General features: G+C 35.3%; 3 protein-coding genes across 4 annotated transcripts; 1 reads left to right on the forward strand and 2 right to left on the reverse strand.

Annotated features, from left to right (window-relative positions):
* Nucleotides 1-897: 897 nt before the first annotated feature.
* On the reverse strand, nucleotides 898-4,297 carry LOC132172516 (coatomer subunit zeta-1). The gene is made up of 6 exons (XM_059584029.2): nucleotides 4,205-4,297; nucleotides 2,907-3,066; nucleotides 2,433-2,580; nucleotides 2,241-2,318; nucleotides 1,337-1,421; nucleotides 898-1,191 (listed from the first exon to the last, which is right to left on the reverse strand). The coding sequence occupies exons 1-6, from the start codon at nucleotides 4,205-4,207 to the stop codon at nucleotides 1,132-1,134; spliced, it is 534 nt and encodes a 177-aa protein (XP_059440012.1). The 5' UTR covers nucleotides 4,208-4,297; the 3' UTR covers nucleotides 898-1,131.
* Nucleotides 4,298-7,802: 3,505 nt separating this feature from the next.
* LOC132168851 (Transcriptional coactivator/pterin dehydratase) lies at nucleotides 7,803-13,427 on the forward strand. Its single transcript, XM_059579913.2, has 7 exons — nucleotides 7,803-7,946; nucleotides 8,038-8,084; nucleotides 9,173-9,270; nucleotides 10,725-10,810; nucleotides 10,939-11,062; nucleotides 11,683-11,751; nucleotides 13,070-13,427. The coding sequence occupies exons 1-7, from the start codon at nucleotides 7,899-7,901 to the stop codon at nucleotides 13,156-13,158; spliced, it is 561 nt and encodes a 186-aa protein (XP_059435896.2). The 5' UTR covers nucleotides 7,803-7,898; the 3' UTR covers nucleotides 13,159-13,427.
* Nucleotides 13,428-14,347: 920 nt separating this feature from the next.
* On the reverse strand, nucleotides 14,348-17,727 carry LOC132168849 (S-adenosyl-L-methionine-dependent methyltransferases superfamily protein). Of its 2 annotated transcripts, none has more exons than XM_059579911.2 (2): nucleotides 16,327-17,727; nucleotides 14,348-14,439 (listed from the first exon to the last, which is right to left on the reverse strand). In XM_059579911.2, the coding sequence occupies exon 1, from the start codon at nucleotides 17,475-17,477 to the stop codon at nucleotides 16,353-16,355; it is 1,125 nt and encodes a 374-aa protein (XP_059435894.2). In that variant the 5' UTR covers nucleotides 17,478-17,727; the 3' UTR covers nucleotides 14,348-14,439; nucleotides 16,327-16,352. The 2 variants fall into 2 exon arrangements, with proteins under 2 accessions (XP_059435894.2, XP_059435893.2); XM_059579910.2 differs by having other exon boundaries at nucleotides 16,322-17,724.
* Between the last annotated feature and the right edge of the window lie 632 nt (nucleotides 17,728-18,359).

The raw sequence follows: 18,359 nt of genomic DNA on the forward strand, positions 1-18,359 counted from the left end.
ATAACCAAATTTGGATATTGTTTCTCACATAGGGATCCTAAACAGAATTTAGTATATTAAACTAGAAATAGAGTAATGCTATATATTACACTCTTATTTTGTCATTTTTTTAAAGTACTCAAAAAAATGGGATATTTTTCACGATTTATTCATCCTATTCATCCTATTAGGCTAATGTAGCAGTGTTAATTAATCTTTGGATTTTTTTTTTTTTGTTTTAATATTATTTTTAATAAAAGTTGATGAGCACTTCAAATCAGCCTAGTGAGATGAAAACATAATATATAATCTTTTTCATATGAAAAATGGCCAATCATAGCTTTCAACAAACACATGATCCGAACCGATAGCAGGAATACCTCTTCGTTACCCGATAAAGATGATGGTCATTTTCTTAAAAAAGTGGGGGGGGGGGGGGGGGGGGGAATACTTGAGAAGATACAGGAATAATAAAAGGAGCATTTCAAGCTGCAAATTCTTTTTCTCTGAATCTTGGACAAGGATTTTCTCTATTTCAAAATAAAATGAATAGTATCCACTTTATATACGCTACTAAATACACCTACTTTAAATCCTAACCATGAAATAGATACTATCAATTTCATTTTGTCATTAGAGATGGAAAGGAGCAATCTTTGATAGGTTCGTATAGGAAAGAGGTTTACAATGGCTTATTGCGCAAGTTTCCCTTCACTTATCTTGATTTTACTGTCAAACTTCTTCATTGACCTTATCTAAGCTGCTGCATATTTAAACAAAAAAGCTTGCTTATTGACTTCTTGTTGCAAAACGTTCTCTCTAAAGCAAAGCAGTCACGACAACTTAAGCTGCCAAAGGGCTTTAATGAATGCCTGATCTCAAAAAATACATGTTAATTAACTCTATTGCAACTCCATATTCAAAAAGTTTAAAAGCAATTCTTCTATACCACTAGCATTGATGCCCAAACCAATCAAGTTTACAAGAAAACGTTCGAATTCAGCAAGAACATTCTGACATGAATATCAACTGAATTAAGGATGCAAGATTTTAGGTAAATTTGATGCTTATAAACTAGCTCGCCAAGTATAATGGAAAACACAAAAAAGACATTCACTCCTTCCTCCTCTACTTTTGTCCCGCATATGCACATCATTTAAGAAGGGATCTTGTTAGATGCTCCCGTGCAGTGGCCAATGCTTGGCTTATTGTCTGTGGAAAAAACCAAAACAAGGATACAACTTAAATATGGTAGCAGTGGTTGTCCATTTGTTCGACTAAATGTTTCCTCATATTTTCTGTTTGGGGAAAGATGAAAGAAAATTGGGGGAGGGGGCAAAGAACGGGATTTTGATACCTGCTCAGACAAAGAAGCTCCAGCATCTATACTATTACTTGCAACCTTCCCCGCTATAACATTTGCATCTGTCTCAAGAACAATACTGTAGCAGATATAAATTAGTTAAATCTGGGTCGGAAAACATGCCCTTAAGAGTTGACGGCACATAGCCGTGAAGAGTGGAGGAACTAGCCAAGTGCTAATAATAACTTAAGCATAATTTAGGTACCAATGAGACGTCAAAGGCCACTAATAATCCTGAATTATTAGTGCTGGGAGGATTTTGGGGATTGAGGAGTTGACGGTAAACTTCGACAAAATTCAAAAAACTTACAATCACTTGTGAATAGCTAATCAGAAAAATACCTCCATACATAATTTCTTTTAATGAATGTGCCAAGATCAAAAATTTGGAACTCACTTAAGAACAGTTACCTCATTAATTTTTTTTGATAAGTAACCTCATTAGTTAGATGTACAAAACTTGGGGAGTTTAGGAATGTCCAAGATAATAATTCCAAGCTATAAAAGTTTCTTTAACAATAAGATTGTAGGTCAATCTACCAGATGGCACTCTGGCTTCTAAAGGTTGTACTAGAGCACCCACTAAAACTAGCCATAGTCAATCGTACTAATTCCCAGCCAAACAGATACTACCAACACAAAATCCTCAGGAAAACAATTTCAGAACAGCAATTTCCAACTAAGGCTTTAGAAATATTGATGGGCTTGTAATGTGCCATGCCTCAGAATAATAATACACTCGAGGATTTTTAGGATCTAATTTTTCAAGATTTTTAGTTTTAGCTACCCCAGACAAATAAAAGAGGCTGCTATGGAAGTTACAATATCACTAAATAGAGCTAAAAAAAGGTTGAAAATGAAAGGAAGAAGGAAGTACACCAAAATACATATTGCATACCCGCCGTCAACAATTTCATCGAGGCATAATAGAATGAGATCCAAGTTCTCCAGTGCCTCTCTCTTCTCCACATTACCTCTACAATGCCAAGAAAAAAAAAAAAAAAAAAAGGTAGATAAAGGAGTTAATAAATGAATAATGACAACTTAAATTACAAAAAGAGCGTAAACAAGAACAGCAATTATGGGAAACCTAAGAAGAAGGCCAACAGCATCGAAAAATCCCTGAAGAACAGTGGCTAAAATGAGCTCGTTTTCATCTTCACCGCCAGTAACAAAAAAGTGAAGGTCTTGAACAAACTTGTAAACAACGATGTTGCTCTCAAACATTGCTACTTCCGCTGTAGATAGAGTAGGATGGTGTTAATATTGTACACTACAAGAATCAAAACAAAGCACTCAAGACACATAAAAACATAGTTGCATTCGTCAACCATAAAGAGAAAGAACAGAATAGAAGGTCATATTCTAGAGATCAATACATAAACAGTTCTCAATCACAAACCAGGGCGCTTGGGAGATCAAATCAAACAAAATCCATATAGACTAGAAAGATTAGACATTTGACACCAATAAAAAATCCAGGAAGAAAGGCATTCATCGATTCATTTTATTTATTTGATATAACTAATTTAAGGACTTTATAACAATTAAGGAAACAGGTTACCTTCTGTCCGTGCATTTGTCTTTTGAGTCTTGGTAAATACAGCTTTCTCAAATGTTTCCTTTGCACTATTTGTAGGCCAGTCATCTGAGTAATACTTGACAGCCACACGTTTCCCTTCAGAATCCAAAAGGAGGATGTTTTTTATCGAAGGGCATGACTCCTACAAACATGTGATACAGGATTACAGGTTGCCAAAAACCTGAATCTTTAAAGTGTCATCATGACCACAGATAATAACCCTGCAGAAAAGTATCAACACTATAGTCCTACAAATGTCCTTTGGAGCTCCATGTTTAGCAGCACAGCTCATTCAAATGTTTAATCTTTAAAAGACTGTTTTGCTGACTTTGAGACATTTGTGGGAGGTTATTGGTCAATCATTTCTTCTTGCAGGCCTAAGTTGTCCAAAAAGAAGGGGTACAGTAGATGGTAACATGGTACACCACGTACCGAAACATGGGGACAGTGAGGGGCTTAAATACACCTCATATAGATTTATGGATAGGAAGTACACTGTGATATAGTAATCTCAGGTTTGATCAAATGTAGCCTCTTTTTGCCTGAAGCTTCAAACCCTATATGAGTTTCAAACATTACATATATTGCTATCCAGAGAGGACAAGTAAATGGAGGACATTTAATCACATTTTCAGATCATCAAAACGAAATTTATTTGAGCAAGCACAAGTGTTAAACATACCAACCGGATCTTACTACATATGAGACCCTACAACATGCTTATACCTAACAAACGCATTAATTACCAAATTAAAACAATCAAAAATCAGAACAAGATTGTAAAATCAAACGAATTTATTCTCTATAATACTAATTCGAGAAGCACAGACTTCTTCAGGAGTATGAATACTTTCCATTAAAAATTTTAACTAATTTTCTATTTTTATCCAGTTTTAGGTTGGGATCAAGAATTAAAAGAAACACATTTCGATTCAAACTGTGTGTATTTCTGTTTTCGGGGAAAAGCAAGATCTAGTTCTAAGAAACATGTATATGAGACAAACAGTCAAAAAAATATGGACGATCCAGCACCTTTTGTTTAGACATCTCAGATCTACGATCTCAGACACCACAGACAAACCCTAACCAGCAAAATTCTTGGCTGCAGTTCAAGTGATAGAGATAGATCCGAGTCCAAATTAAATCCTAAAACTCTCCTAAAGCCTCTATGAAACGCACATATAAGTTGGATCAATTATGCGAGAAAGAAAATGAAGCTCCTAAAAGAGAATGTGAAACAAATTCTTGCTTAGAGAGAGAAAGAGAGCAGAAAGAAATACCATGTTGTTTGGCGAAATTTTCCGAGAAAGTTTTCGGACTCGGGCCCGAGAAGCGTCCGATCCTACAGGCTTCAAGGGCCAGTGGATATTTATATATTTATTTATTTATCGCACATCTTACATGATTTCCACTTGTTATACATTGTAACTTTGTTTTTATTATTATTATTATTATTCTTTTAAAATTTTCAATAAAAAAAAAATAGTATTTTTCATGTTATTTTTGTGTTTTTATATAAGAAAAAAATAAACAAAATTTTAAATTTTTTGAAAACTTGAGTCTAAAAGACAAAATTAAAAAGAAAAAATAAATAAAAGGTAAGTAAATTCTGAAATATTCTCTCTTAAAAAAACCCAACATTCTTTAAGATGAAAAACATTGAAATCATCAACTCCAATCATTTAATTTAGACAATGAAATATGATTTAAAAAATATATCATAGAGTTATTTTAAAGATATAAAGGGTCTTTAGATAATAAGGCCTTTGATAAAATTAATAATTAATATATATATATATATATATATATATATATATTAGCAAATAACATATAGTTAAAGCACACCAACTAAATATTTAATTTTGAAGTGACATATGGGTTCTTTTTCTAAGCAAATCGCTTTATGGGTTTGGCCGGCCTTAAATTTATATTGAATTTGTATTAATTTTGCATTATATGAAAGTATAACGCTAAAAACTTCATTTTTATCTTATAAGTATTTTACAATGCTAAAGTATTTCACAATGCTAATGTAATAATATTAACTAGTCGTTAGATTAGTCATTATTAAAAAAAAAAAAAAAAGAATCAGCAATTAGTTAAGACTGTCACACTGATATTTTGAATTGCTTGTAAAATAAAAATGCAATATCTAACATTTCTTTTTTATGAAAATTCAACGAGACAACGACTAGCCGAGGAAGCTAGAAGAAGGAAAGGTTCTATCTTTATTTGTAAGCAAGAGGTTTATTTGGTACCACGTTTTTTTTAAAAAAAAATAAATAAATAAAAAAATAAAAAAATAATAAAAATTGGCGTTTTACCAAAAAGGTTTATTTGGTACCACTTTTTATAAAAAAAAATAAAAATAAAATAAAATAAATTCTTTTTTGGCGTTTTACCCAAAAAAAAAAAAAAAAGGGTAAAGTCCACTTAATCTCCTTAAACTACCATCCCAATGATAATCTACCCCCCAAACTATTAATTGCGACAATTTGCCCCAAAAACTACCAAAAAAATGACAATGTACCGCTCAATGCTTGCAAAATGATGAAATTACCCCTATAAAATTTTTAATAAGACAAAAATACCCTTAATTTTTTTTTAAAAAAAAAAAACAAAATTTTAGTATTTTGTTTTTATTTTAGTAAGGGCAATTTTGTCATTTTGTTAAAATTTAGGGTATATTGTCATTGTTTTGATAGTTTGAGGGGTAAATTGTCGCAATTGATAGTTTAGGGGATAGATTGTCATTGGACTGGTAGTTTGAGGGGGTTAAGTAGACTTTACCAAAAAAACAAAACAAAAACATTAACAATTAACTCAAAACACAAAATATTCACAATCTACTTTCATTTTTATGTCATATTACGACCAAAAAAGCATTAAAAAAAAAACCTCTAAAAAGTTTTCACAAACGAGTCATTTGTCGTTTCCCTTGTTTGCTCGAGCTTCGACAAGTGTCATCTAGCGGCTTAAGTAAGCCCTCCAAACATTTGGCAATTTCTTTTAGAAGTTATAAACATTATCACCATCATGTTTGATTGATTCAGCAAAAGTTACTTGGACTAATCTCTTGGATCAAGCAAGCCTTTCTAGTTTCCAAGAGTACACGCTATCTTAAAATCATATAAAATTGAGATGTGTATTCCATAACAAGACATAAAGGATATGTGTCATAATCTCAACCGACCTTATAACTTCACAACTTTAATTCTACAATTTATTTCACATTTTAATTAAAATATTTCATATCTTATCTAAGAAATAGTAATAAAATATTAATTCTTCATTCTTCATTATAAAAACGTCAATCTTTCGACCATTGAATACAGTAGCACTTTTTTGATCCATGACATCGATGACAACTTGTGAAGAGAGGCATCAATATCAGACACAGATTTATAACAATATTATGGCGCTAAATTCTAAAATGAGATCAAATGGTTAATAGTTCATGCCTTTTTTTGCATGACACTTGGTTGAAATGTGATCATAGAGGGTGCTTAGTGTGAAATTTCAGCTGACTTTATGTCATTGATTCACAATCTAGATTTGGCGATAAGCAGATGGACCATCTTAATCACTAAACTCTTTTCTTCTATCCAACAACGAGAAATAAAATCATCAGTGGGGTGGTTCAGTAGTTTCAAAAAAATTCTTATGAGGTTTGATACGTATTATAGCGTATGTTCAACTCTCTGCAATAAAAAATCACTCACACAAGTCTAATTAATATTAGCTGCCTTGAGAGCCACTTATATTATGGACCTCTGGTGAGCTGGGTAGATTAGACTATGGTTCAATTGGTCTTGAGAGAGTGCACGTGGTTCTCATCATTTAGGCCCATCTTCAGCGGTTCCTAACAAACATATGCTATCATGGTCACGACCAGATAGAATAACCATAGTTAGTTGTCTCCTTAGAGTGACTGCCAGTTGAGAGGAGCTTGCTCTAGTGCTGAATTATTTACCCCAAAAGATGGGTGGTTTTAAGAGGTGTCTCGTGATCACCCTTAATTGCGGGTCTCTTACCCTTCCTTCTGATTTATTTATTTTTAAAAAAAAATTCAAGTTTCTTTATTATTATTTTTTTTAATGAAAAGAGTATGACTCATGTTATTTATTTTAAGATACGACTCGAAGTTTTTAAATGTAAAATCTTTACAAGCTCTATATTGAATTGGTCAAATTAAAAATTCAAATCTAAAAGGCAAACTTCGTAAAAAAAAAAAAAAAAGAAGGGATTTTGGATACTTTCTCCAACGATAAAGAAAGAATGAAAAAAAATAAAAATTAAAAGGGTTAAATACTAAATACCCCATGAGGTTTAATTACATTTTTTTTTTTTTTTTAGGGTTTGATTTTTATCACAAGAGGTTTCCGTGGTTTTAATAATAGACTAAATTAATCTTTCTGTCAGTTGACCGTTAGTTGACTTAACGAAATTCTACGTGGACCAATCAAATATTGGCACATGATACCTACTTTTTTTTTTATTTAAAAAAAAAAACAAAAAAAAAATTGTGAGTGGCTCAGTACCTACTAGGGGTGGTTTCAGCCACCCCCTTGGGCACTAACCATGGAGCCTGGGGTGGCCGAAACCACCTCCAATGAGTACTGAGCCACCTCCAATTTTTTTTAAAAAAAAATACATTTTTTTTTTAATTTAAAAAAAAAATTAAATATGTGCTACGTGTCAACATTTGATTAGTCGACGTAGAGTTTTGTTAAGTCAATTAAAGGTCAACTAACAGAATAACTAATTTGGTCTATTATTAAAATCACAAGGACCTCTTATAATAAAAATTAAACTCTACGAAAAAAAACAAAATAAAGCAACTAAACTCTAAGAATATTTAGTATTTAACCCAAATTAAAATCTAGAATACCTTAGAGAAATAGAGGAGAGTTGTACCGACCGTCGACTGTAAATACAGTCATTTAGAGGAACAAAATAAGTTTGAGAAAATCCATGATTCGGATGCTACGGCCCCCTCTTCTTTCTCTCTGTAAGCCTAAGGTCTGGAACTCTCTGTCTCTCTACTTGCAAAGCTTGACATACATTTCTTTTAAAGAGCCTGAGCTAAAGAATTTGCATGTGATGCTTGCAGGTGCCATCGGTGTCGTTGTCGGGTACTCTACTTGGGACTCATGGACGGTACTTCCCTGTAAATCCCATGCTCTTTGTTTATTCTTTGAACTCTGATTCGTTGGGATTCAAATTCTGCTTCTTTTTGAGAAGAACCCATTTGTTGGATTTTAGTTTCGTTATCTGGGTGTAAGTGCAATTCTGGATATGTATGTGTTTTTGTTTGTTTGTTGTATTATCATTTTAATTACTACAAAAATATGGGTTTTATGGGTTTGAGCTATGCATGCGGGTTATCCAATAAATGGGCTCTTCTTAAAAGAAAGTAGAATTTGAATCCCAGTGAATCAGAGTTCTATAAATAAATAAAGCATGATTGCTTTTCTAGTTTCGTATGTGTTTGTTTGTTTGTTTGTTTGTTATATTTAATTTTAATTACTAAAAACGGTTTGATGGGTTTGAGCTACTCATGCTTGTGGCGTATTACATGTTTGTGTATATGTGTTACTTCATATTTTGAAGATTTTTTTTATTTCACATTTGAGATTCGATATTAAGGTTTATAAATAAAAGTGAGATCTTATAGCTGTCAATGCCATAGGTGATGTTGGGTCCACTGTCTGTAATACGAGCTCATTCAGTGGGATGGATTTTGTTAAATTTGTGGGGGAACAAGACTTCGTTTTTAATGGTAGGTTGTAGAAAACAAGTTGGCTATTTTTGGACATTTAGTTTGGTTTTGGAATTTCCCAAGAGCATGTTCTGCAATAATGCATGCTAAAGAAGCTAATGAGTTGTAATCAGATCCTCTATATAGGATTTCAAATTAGGTGATGGAAGGGTCAATTTTCAAATTCTTCTGACCAAATTTGAAGAAACTTAGAAGGTAGAAACTTTTTTGTTTATGTTTCAGTTTGTGCACATTGTGGAGCTCTCAGTCATCATATGAATTGGACATGGATTTTCATTAGATAGTAAAATGATCTTCATGAAGAAGATTCTCTAGTTATCTTTAATATTGTTACACCTATATGGTTTTGGACTTTCTCACCATATGCTTTGCAATGACACTGAACTTTTTAGTGTTGTGCAATGCTACTTTTGTTTCTGCTTTTTTAATTTTATTTTGTGAAGATGAAGTTTGTACTTACTTACAGTCCCAGTGTACGAGTCACTGAGATACTTCAGGACCATGTGGGAGTGTCATGGAATAGGAACTCACTTTGTGGATTTAGAGCCTTTTGCACTGGCCAAGGTGTGTGTAGAAATTTAACCATCTCATAATTTGATTTCTCTTCTGATTTCTATATACCAGTCTTCAAAATTTTCACACCACAACATCCTGGTTATTTGTTAAAAAATAGTCCCAAAACACCATTTTTTGAGGTCAGTATCCCATATTGGTCTATTCACAGAGATCGAATCTGCTTTGGGTATCATATAAATATTCCCTAAATGCTTGGAGAGATCATTTTACTTGCATTGCCATTAATATGGAGGACTGCAATTAGAATAGATTTTATATATGTTTCTCCCATGATCAAAGCCTGTGAGATGATAGTTTCTTCACTTCCTTACCTCTCCATTTTTATCTAATATTAAAAAGATCTCCAAATTTTCTTAAAGCTTTATTTATTATAAAAAGACTTTATATCCTATTGTCCTGTTTTATACCCCTGAGATAGTGTTGATTCAGGATGTCTTTAAGCACCTTTTTACTGTTGTTTTAAAAAATACGTTTGATTTATCCCTGCATTTAGTTGTACGCCTGTGTTGCTTCTATGATTAAAACCTGTTATATGCAAAGAGGCAATTTTTCTCCTTTTGTCGATTATTAAATTCACATTATAATAATTTTAATTTGTCTGATGCAATTTAAAATCTAATATTTGATTGGATTTCTGGCGGTCAACTCTATATACTTTGAATGTGTATCTGCATCAATTAATTTAGAAGTGCTAAGATATGTTTTGACAGGTCGGCAATGCTGAAGCCAAAATTTAAGCCAGGATCCTCTCTGCTCAGCATTTGTTCTGAATTTGCTAGTTAATCACAATCATGGCTTTGCTCAAATCTTATGTTTAATTATTGTTAATTGGTAAGATAGTTGAAGTAGATATTACTTTTAACTCACGCTTCTAACACAAAAGAAAGAGAGATGAGAATTAATAGAACTTTCAACAAGCTATTAGTCAAGAGTCTTTCTGTATCTTTCTCTCTTGTTTTCTGTCCCTCTATCTCTCTCTCTAGATATGTCATGTTTTCTGGGAAAAGAAGTGGCGGAGACTCATAAATGATGGTTGGATTTCCTAGATAACTTAGGGGCAGATGATTTGGATTACATGTTCCACCTTCAAATATAATCTTATGTTTTTGACAATAATTTTAATACATGAAGTATTTGTTTTGGGTCTGTATTAATAAATTCATTATTTCTTACCTTCTTATTATTATAATTTGTCCTTTCTTTGTATCATTCTTGAACATTGCCCATATTCTGATGCTCTCCCTTTCGAATTAAGGTTTTTTTTTGCCATAAACATCAATATTATTGTTATTCATCAGGAGAGGCTGCTGCATGTTATCTATTTTGAACTTAAAAATAGTGTCTTATCTAGTTTCTTGCCACCATTGGCTCTCAATGCCTCTCATTTTATTAGATGGAATTGGAAATGGGTTTTCATGTGAGACTTTTTCTTGCCATGTTAGATTTGTCATCTAAGAAGTGTGTGCCATGCAACTCAAAGGATATGCAACCCATGACCGAACAAGCAGCAAATGAACTAATTCCACAGGTCATTTTCTTCTTTTACTTATCAAAAAAAAAAAAAAAAGCTAATTCCACAGGTTGACATTTAAAGATCTGTTATCTTTCACCTTGTTGATATAAAGTCATGTACTTAAAGCTCTCTAAATTATTTAGGTGGCTGGATGGAATTTGGTGAATGAAGGTGGCATATTTAAGTTGAATCGATCATGGAAAGTGAAGAGTTTTACCAAAGGATTAGAATTATTTAAGCTCATAGCTGATGTTGCAGAAGCAGAAGGTATCTTACACTTAGTTAAGATGATTATGTATATCTATTAGGGTTAAACACAAATTTATCCCTGTTGTTTATCACTTATTAGAAAGTTCTTTGGGTTTTCAAAAGTGATAAATTTGTCCACGTGGTTTTCACCTTTATCAAAATGATTCTTCTGTCTATCTTACCGCAACCTGCCCCACAGAGGTGGTTGTGAGGGTGGGGAGTCCCCTGCGACTCACCCTAGGGCGGGAGAGGATGGATTGTGGGGGACTCTCCCACCTCTGCAAGGGTTGTAGCAGGTTGCTGAAAAACCCCTCCACCACCTTTTATTTTTTCTTTTCGTTTCTTTTTATTTACTTATTTTTTGGTTTTAAGGGATATGTTGATATGGCAAGGATATACATGTGGCAAAATTTCCACTAGTTTTTTGTACAGTAGATAGATGGAATGATCATTTTGATAAAGGTGATTACCACTTGGACCAAATTTATCACTTTTGAAAATCCAGGGAGCTTTTTGATGAAGTGGTAAATCATAGGGATATCAAATTTGTATCTAACCCTATTTATAATTCTGTCAATTGGATCACATGGAAAGCTACATCTATGTTCTTGATGAACAGTAATACATGTTGCATGCAGGTCACCATCCGGATCTTCATCTTGTTGGATGGAACAATGTAACAATTGAGATATGGACACATGCAGTTGGTAAGAAATATCCATTAGTCATATAATTTTGTCTGCACTTTTTGGAGAAGCCAACTAAACCAACTGGTTGAATGAACATGGTGTCCTAGATCCCTAATCCATCTTTTTTTAACCATAATAAAATTCCTCCTCACCAGATTTAGAAGTGGCTAACTTCAACTTAAGATTTTATGGGGAACATTTTACCTGAGGGTTTGGTTTCAAACTCCCATAAAGTATACTTGACTTAGTTTGTTTAGTTATTTGTCCTAAATTTGATTTCGTCCTCCTTACATTGGTGTTTCTTATATTTATCAATATCTTCGTGAAGCAAAATGCAATATTACAGTGTTGCTGATCTGAACCCTCTTGAATAGGGCATTGAATTCTTCTATTTATATCATGCTCCGGGCTATGTTTTGAAGGATATTTGTGACTTTAAATACCTTAATCAAGAGGAGATATCGATCCTTTATAGAACAACAGAAATAGATGATGATTAGAGTTCAATGTGTTATGTTCACAATCACACACAACAAGCAGGGTTTTTTTTGTTTATGCATATAGAGTGGGGCAATTCTAGAGTGGTGAAATTATGGGTGTTCTATTATGCAGTGGCACATATAATAATGTCCATAAATCGTTATGAAATACAGTTAGTAGAATAAGATCCTGGTCTAATATAACTGGAAGTATCATTTGAATCATTTGAATCATTTCTCATTATTTTCCTTGAAGAAAAAAGATCGTAATAGAGTAGGCAAAGCTGACCCAATTTACCCACTTGATGTCTCCAAATTTGTCTGGGTTTGGTCCTAGTGTCCATGACCTGCATCTGATGCTATTTTTTTATATCAGATTCCTTTTGATATAAATACTTTAGTTTAACTTGGAGCATGTTTGAGATTGTATTTGAGAAATAGAGCTTTTTAGTTAAAAAAAAAAAAAAAAAAAAAACACTTTTTGGCAAAAGCTTTATTTATATTTTTTTTGTTAAAAGTGTGTTTTGACCTTTTTAGGTTTTTTGGACCCTTAAAAGCGTTTTCAATTTTTTTCAAATAGACTTTTTGAGTGTTGAACACATTTTTAAGCCCCTTAAATATACACCCAAACAGGCCCTTAGTGGATAGAACAGTTTTAGACCTGCATGAATTTAGCCCACTCAACTCTGGACTTTTCCCTTAACATTTGCATGATAGAGCCTGGTAGATGTCCTTCTAATGAAGCATTGGAAGTCATTCTTTTCAATCTAATTCCAGACATTATTTCCTTTTTTTTTAAAGAACAAGTTTGCTGTACATTGGAGAATATACTTTTAACATCATTTGCATTTGTGCAGGTGGACTGACTGAAAATGACTTCATACTTGCTGCAAAGATAAATGGGCTTGACCTACAACACCTGCTGAGGCGAAAAGCTGCCGCTTAAGCAGTTGGCATGAACATGATGTTCGGATTTTGCAACTATACTCTCTGGATGTTTGGCATCACAGATTTCTGTCAGGTTGTTGATATTTTGAGTTTAAAATGGACCAACTTAGACTAGTATTTAGTTTGTTAAGCATTTCAAGATGTGTGCAACGTAGCAGCCGCGCACACGGCACGGATGATAGAACTCAATCTGCAGTCAATGTTCTATATTGCACTATTATGTGGAGCTTTTTCAAATTAGTTTGAATGTATTACACTTTGAGATTCTATAAAGTTAGCAATATGATGGATAAATTAAAAAGCTAGATGAGGTGGAATGACCATTCAGCTGGCAAGGAAAGAACAAAATGACTAAAAAGGATAGAACTCAATTCTCATTTAGGATCCCTCCCTTACTTATTTTGGACTAAAATTGTTATAACCCTTTCATGTAGAGGTTTGTACCTACAGGAAAATCAGCACCGTGATAAGGGAGAAATGCTAAAAATCACACTTGTTATCTCATTTTTGTCTTATTTTGCTAATATAAGTCATTGAATCAACCTTGATTAAAAGAAAATTAAAAAAAAAAATAAAAATGTAAGTGTCACATCTGCAAAGTCAAATAAAAGTGAATACTTGTGATAAAATAAAGTCACAATGGAACCCTCATAGTTGTGTCAGTGTGCAAATGATTTCAATGGAACCCTCATAGTTGTGTAACTAGATCAGTAGCCAACAAAGCAATAAAGTCCCATTATCCTTCATGTTTGCTTGAGCAAAAACTAGATCACTTAGCATGTCAAAATGCAATAAAGTTTGATCATCCTTCATGTTTCCCTTTCTCTTTGCTTTCTTTCCCACTTTTTAACATGCAATGGAATCCATACTTTTGACTTTTGGGCGTCGGCCACCACATGTTGGCCAATAAAAGAAGTGTAATGCTCTCCAGATTTTATTTCTAAACAATTAACAGGAATTACAATCTAGCAAGGATTATTTGACAGAAGAGAAAAATAAATCAAACAATCTGCCATAAGACCAGTAATAAAGGCTATCCATCTCAAACATCTCTCCCACACCACCACCAGCGCCCCCCCCCCCCCCCCCCCCCCCCCCCCCTAAGACTTCAACTTCCTTTTGATCCTTTTTATCCTACAAACTACAATCCTTTGAATCACTGATAACATGCTAACTGTATAACCCAGCTTGGGGGAAATAAATATTTTGCTTGGAGGACTCCAGCTTCTAGGAGTATGGAGAATCCATTCATTTGATGGGGCAATTTTCTCAGGATTACCTGCAAGCCAACCATAATCCATCCCAAAGAGTCAGAATAAGAATTGCAGAAAGTTGCATAAAGAAAAATAATTTTGGGTCTTAACGCATGTTGATTTATTTGTATAAATTCAATTTTAAGATTAATGAGGAGAGAAAAGGAAAGGAAAAAGAAAAAGAGATGTTGAAAACCCTCAACCCATTTTACTGGAAAAATTAAAATGGTAAATGGATCTTAGTTGTTGAACTTCTGAGTACCAGGACATGATGTATAGAAGTATAACTCAATTCTTACACAGAGGTCAAACAACCATGGTCGTAATGAAATTGAGTAATGCTACATACTATACTCCGATTGCATCTCCATCTTACTGGGTTGATGTGGCAGTGCCCATCAACCCTTGAATTTTTTCTTTTTTTTTTTAGCAAGAGCTAATGGGCATTGCCACATCAGTCCAGTGGATGGAGGTGTAGTATGTAGTATTAATGAACTATACACCCATGCCATGCAATCAAGCAAAATATGATCTATCTTTAGGTTACATGCCTTCTTCCTCGGCATACTTCATTAAATCTTTAAATTAAACTTACGAATATGAAAACCCAGAATTTAAACAAATCAGAAAGGAACTCATGATTATTCTTTGGCTAGCCAATCTGTTCTTGAATTTTATTCAAATTGTTCACTGACTAACAATTCATCATACTAAAGGTTATTAACCTCAGCATCTAGAGAAGATGTGAATTTGAAGGGAGTATCGACTTTGATGCAAAGCATGTCAACTGACTTTCTTTCTCACAGTTGAATCCATTGCACAGCCTAAAAACGAAGGGTTTCTATCCAGGAAAACTCATCTCACTCTCAGTTGAGAAAAGATATCTGGAACTACTAATTAAAACACAGCAGTATCAAGGCTCAGATGAAAGCTACTGATCTAGGGTTTAAGATATTGTTCCTGAATGGGTTTACATGGATATCAATTTTGTATGCTGGAACCTGTATACATCAAAAAAGAAAAACACAACAACTAGCAGTTTATAAATAAGTATCTCGTTCCACAAACACCATAAAATTTGATGATAATGGAGCCAAAAAGCCATGAGCATTTCTCTCAGCACTTTTAAGCAGTGTAAGATATTGTTATTTCTCAAAATTGAATTCAATTGCATAAAGACTTCAATTAACTTAGTCTGCCAAAGAGCTGTACTTGTTTGACAGATCAACACGCTGTGGGCACAATCAATTAAAATTGGCAGACTCACATAGATCATCAATAGGTATATAATACCACAACCTAATTCTCTCCTATATGATCAAAAAGAGCACGGCTGCATTACACTACAGCAAAGCAACAAATCCCCTGCCTTCACAAAGTTCTTCATGTAGCATTATGAATAATTCAGACCAAATGACTATGAAATTATGTCGGTACTTCCACATATTACGGTAACGAAGGAGACATCTCTATTTTCCCCTGGGGAAATCCTTAGAATTACTACTTCTTAGCTTTCAATTTGCCTCTGACCATCAAATGAAATGTGAATAACCCACCCTCCTCTCTTTGAAACAAGGGGAGCTTCAGGTTTTCTCGGTGCTTGAAACAATTTTGTCTTAAACCAGATACAATTTTAGACAAAAGATTATGCATAATGCTGCACCTCAACTAACACTTGATCTACACTCTGTATGCTCAATTATCTTTTCACCAGAAAACCAGTACACCCAATTTTGCTCACATTATAGCTACCCACCAACAGATGCTGGATCACACCAACTTATATTCAACACAATGCCAACTACTTCTTAATGCACATCAAACACCACCCATGAAAAATAAATTTCCAAATCCAAAGCACCATAAAATTTTACCAGACACAAACAACACAAAAAAATTTACTCTTACCTTACCTCGAGTTTCAGTTTCAGTTTCACCCTCATTTTGACACAGGCTTTTGCAAAAGCGCGGTCAAGTAAACCTCCCCATTCTTCGAACTTGTCTTATTACCCGTCGCCCACTTCACCTTCTTGTACCCCAATTTCCCAATCAGCGGCGCATAGAGCTTGTCAAGATCCACCCCTTTGCTAAAGAAATGGTCCAACCACAGGTACCCTCCAGCCCTCAACACTCTATCCACATCGTAGAGCAAGAACTCCATCGCCATCAACGGTATCCACCTGTTCACAGCGTGGCCGCAGCGCACCAGATCCATCACCCCGTCGAACACAGGAAACCTCTGCTGCAGCGGCACGTGAAGCGGCACCAGCCCCCTAAGAGCCACGGCCTCGTTGTACGGCCCACCCAGGTTCATCGTCGTCGTCACAACGGTAACATTGTACAGCTTCATTCTCCCCGCAAAAGTCCCCGTCCCGCCACCAACGTCGAGGCCGAGACGCAGCGCCGAGTTGGCCGCCTTGGCAATCTGCAGCAGCTGCGGGATCGGGAGGTCGAGCTCGTCGGTGTAGGTCATGAACCGGGCGGTTTCGACAATCGGGTCAAATCCCAGTTTCGGGTTGGAACGCATGAGGCAGTTGAAGCTTTTGCAAGTGTATTTATTCCAGAGAACGTTTTGGTCTGGCAGTGAAGGAGCGAAGGGGTTGTGGGGGAGAGAAGAGGTGGGTTTTGGCGGGGTTTTGGAAAAGCACCGGCGGCGAGGGAGTGGATGGCAGCCACGCAGAATGAGGGACTCGGCGAGCTCGTCGGAGTCTTGGGGGCAGTGCGAGAAGGGTGTGTAGCTCATGTACCTGTGGAGGAGGTCCGGGTGGTTGTGGCAAGCGGTGGCGATGGGGGATAGGTGGGAGTGGAGGAGGAGATCTGATGGAGTGGTGGCGGTGGTGGTGGTGGGTTTGGTAGAGGAGTCGGTAGTGGGGTGGAGGCGCGTCAGGTGGCTGATGGTGGCGCGTATGGTTTGGAGCTGGTGGAGGAGATGGTCCGGGACTGGCGCCGGAGAGGGGGGTCTCTTGGGTGTTTGAAGCGTGGAGGAGAGGTGGTAGAGGGAGAGGATGTTGGTGGCTACCATGGCTACGAGGAGCAGCAGGTTCAGACCCATGGTGAAACCCATAGGACTTTGACTCCTGTGGACTTCAAGGGCTTTGCCTATTTCTCTGCTCTTTAGATTTTGCTTGCTTTTAAGCTTCTTCCCTGTTTTGTCTGACTAATCTCAGTGAACTTAAGCTCTCCGGTGTGAGTTTTGTTCCCGTGTGGATGAGCCTAGGATTCAAGATTCAAAATGTGGGTATTTTGTTTTCTCTTATGGCCGTTGGATTGTGATGATGTGGGGCTCACTGGGTTTGATCCAAATCTAGATTTTGTTGGGATCCATTGGAGGAAAGTGGGGTTGCATGGGTCGGCCATTCGGAATCAGAAATATTATAAGGAAATAAAAATAAAGGGGAAAAATTAATTAATGCAGACAACATTAAAGTGGCACGTGAATTTCGCACCCATTTGGTCTTTTTTAAAACACTTCCATGTAGAGCGTATATATTTCTATGACGTAGAATAATGGCTGAGATCATATGAACATCACTATGTCTTGAGGGTCGTTCTTACTTGAAAATAAAAAAGAAGAGGGATTGCTTGAAAAAAAACACTCACCTGTGGAGCTATTTCTTTGCAAAATTGTGCTCAATTTCATATGTGGCAATTCCGCCAAGATCTCTTCTTTAGTTGGGGGAAGAATCCGCACGAATCGGATTTTTTGAGGAACATATCGAGAGAGAATTGGATTTGGTTAGACAATGTGTGGTTGGTAAACAAGGATCGGTTTTTTAACAAGGTACGGAATGTATCGTCAAATATTCAATATGATTCCACAAGATCTAGTTTCGTTCAAGTAACGGATTCTAGCCAATTGAAAGGATCTTCTGATCAATCCAGAGAGTAACCTTACAAGAAAGATTAGTCATTTTAAGGTTATTTTAAAAGTGATATATCTTTTAAA

Source organism: Corylus avellana, chromosome 1 (assembly GCF_965113065.1).
Source record: "Corylus avellana chromosome 1, dhCorAvel1.hap1.2, whole genome shotgun sequence".
NCBI classification, from domain to species: Eukaryota; Viridiplantae; Streptophyta; class Magnoliopsida; order Fagales; family Betulaceae; genus Corylus; species Corylus avellana.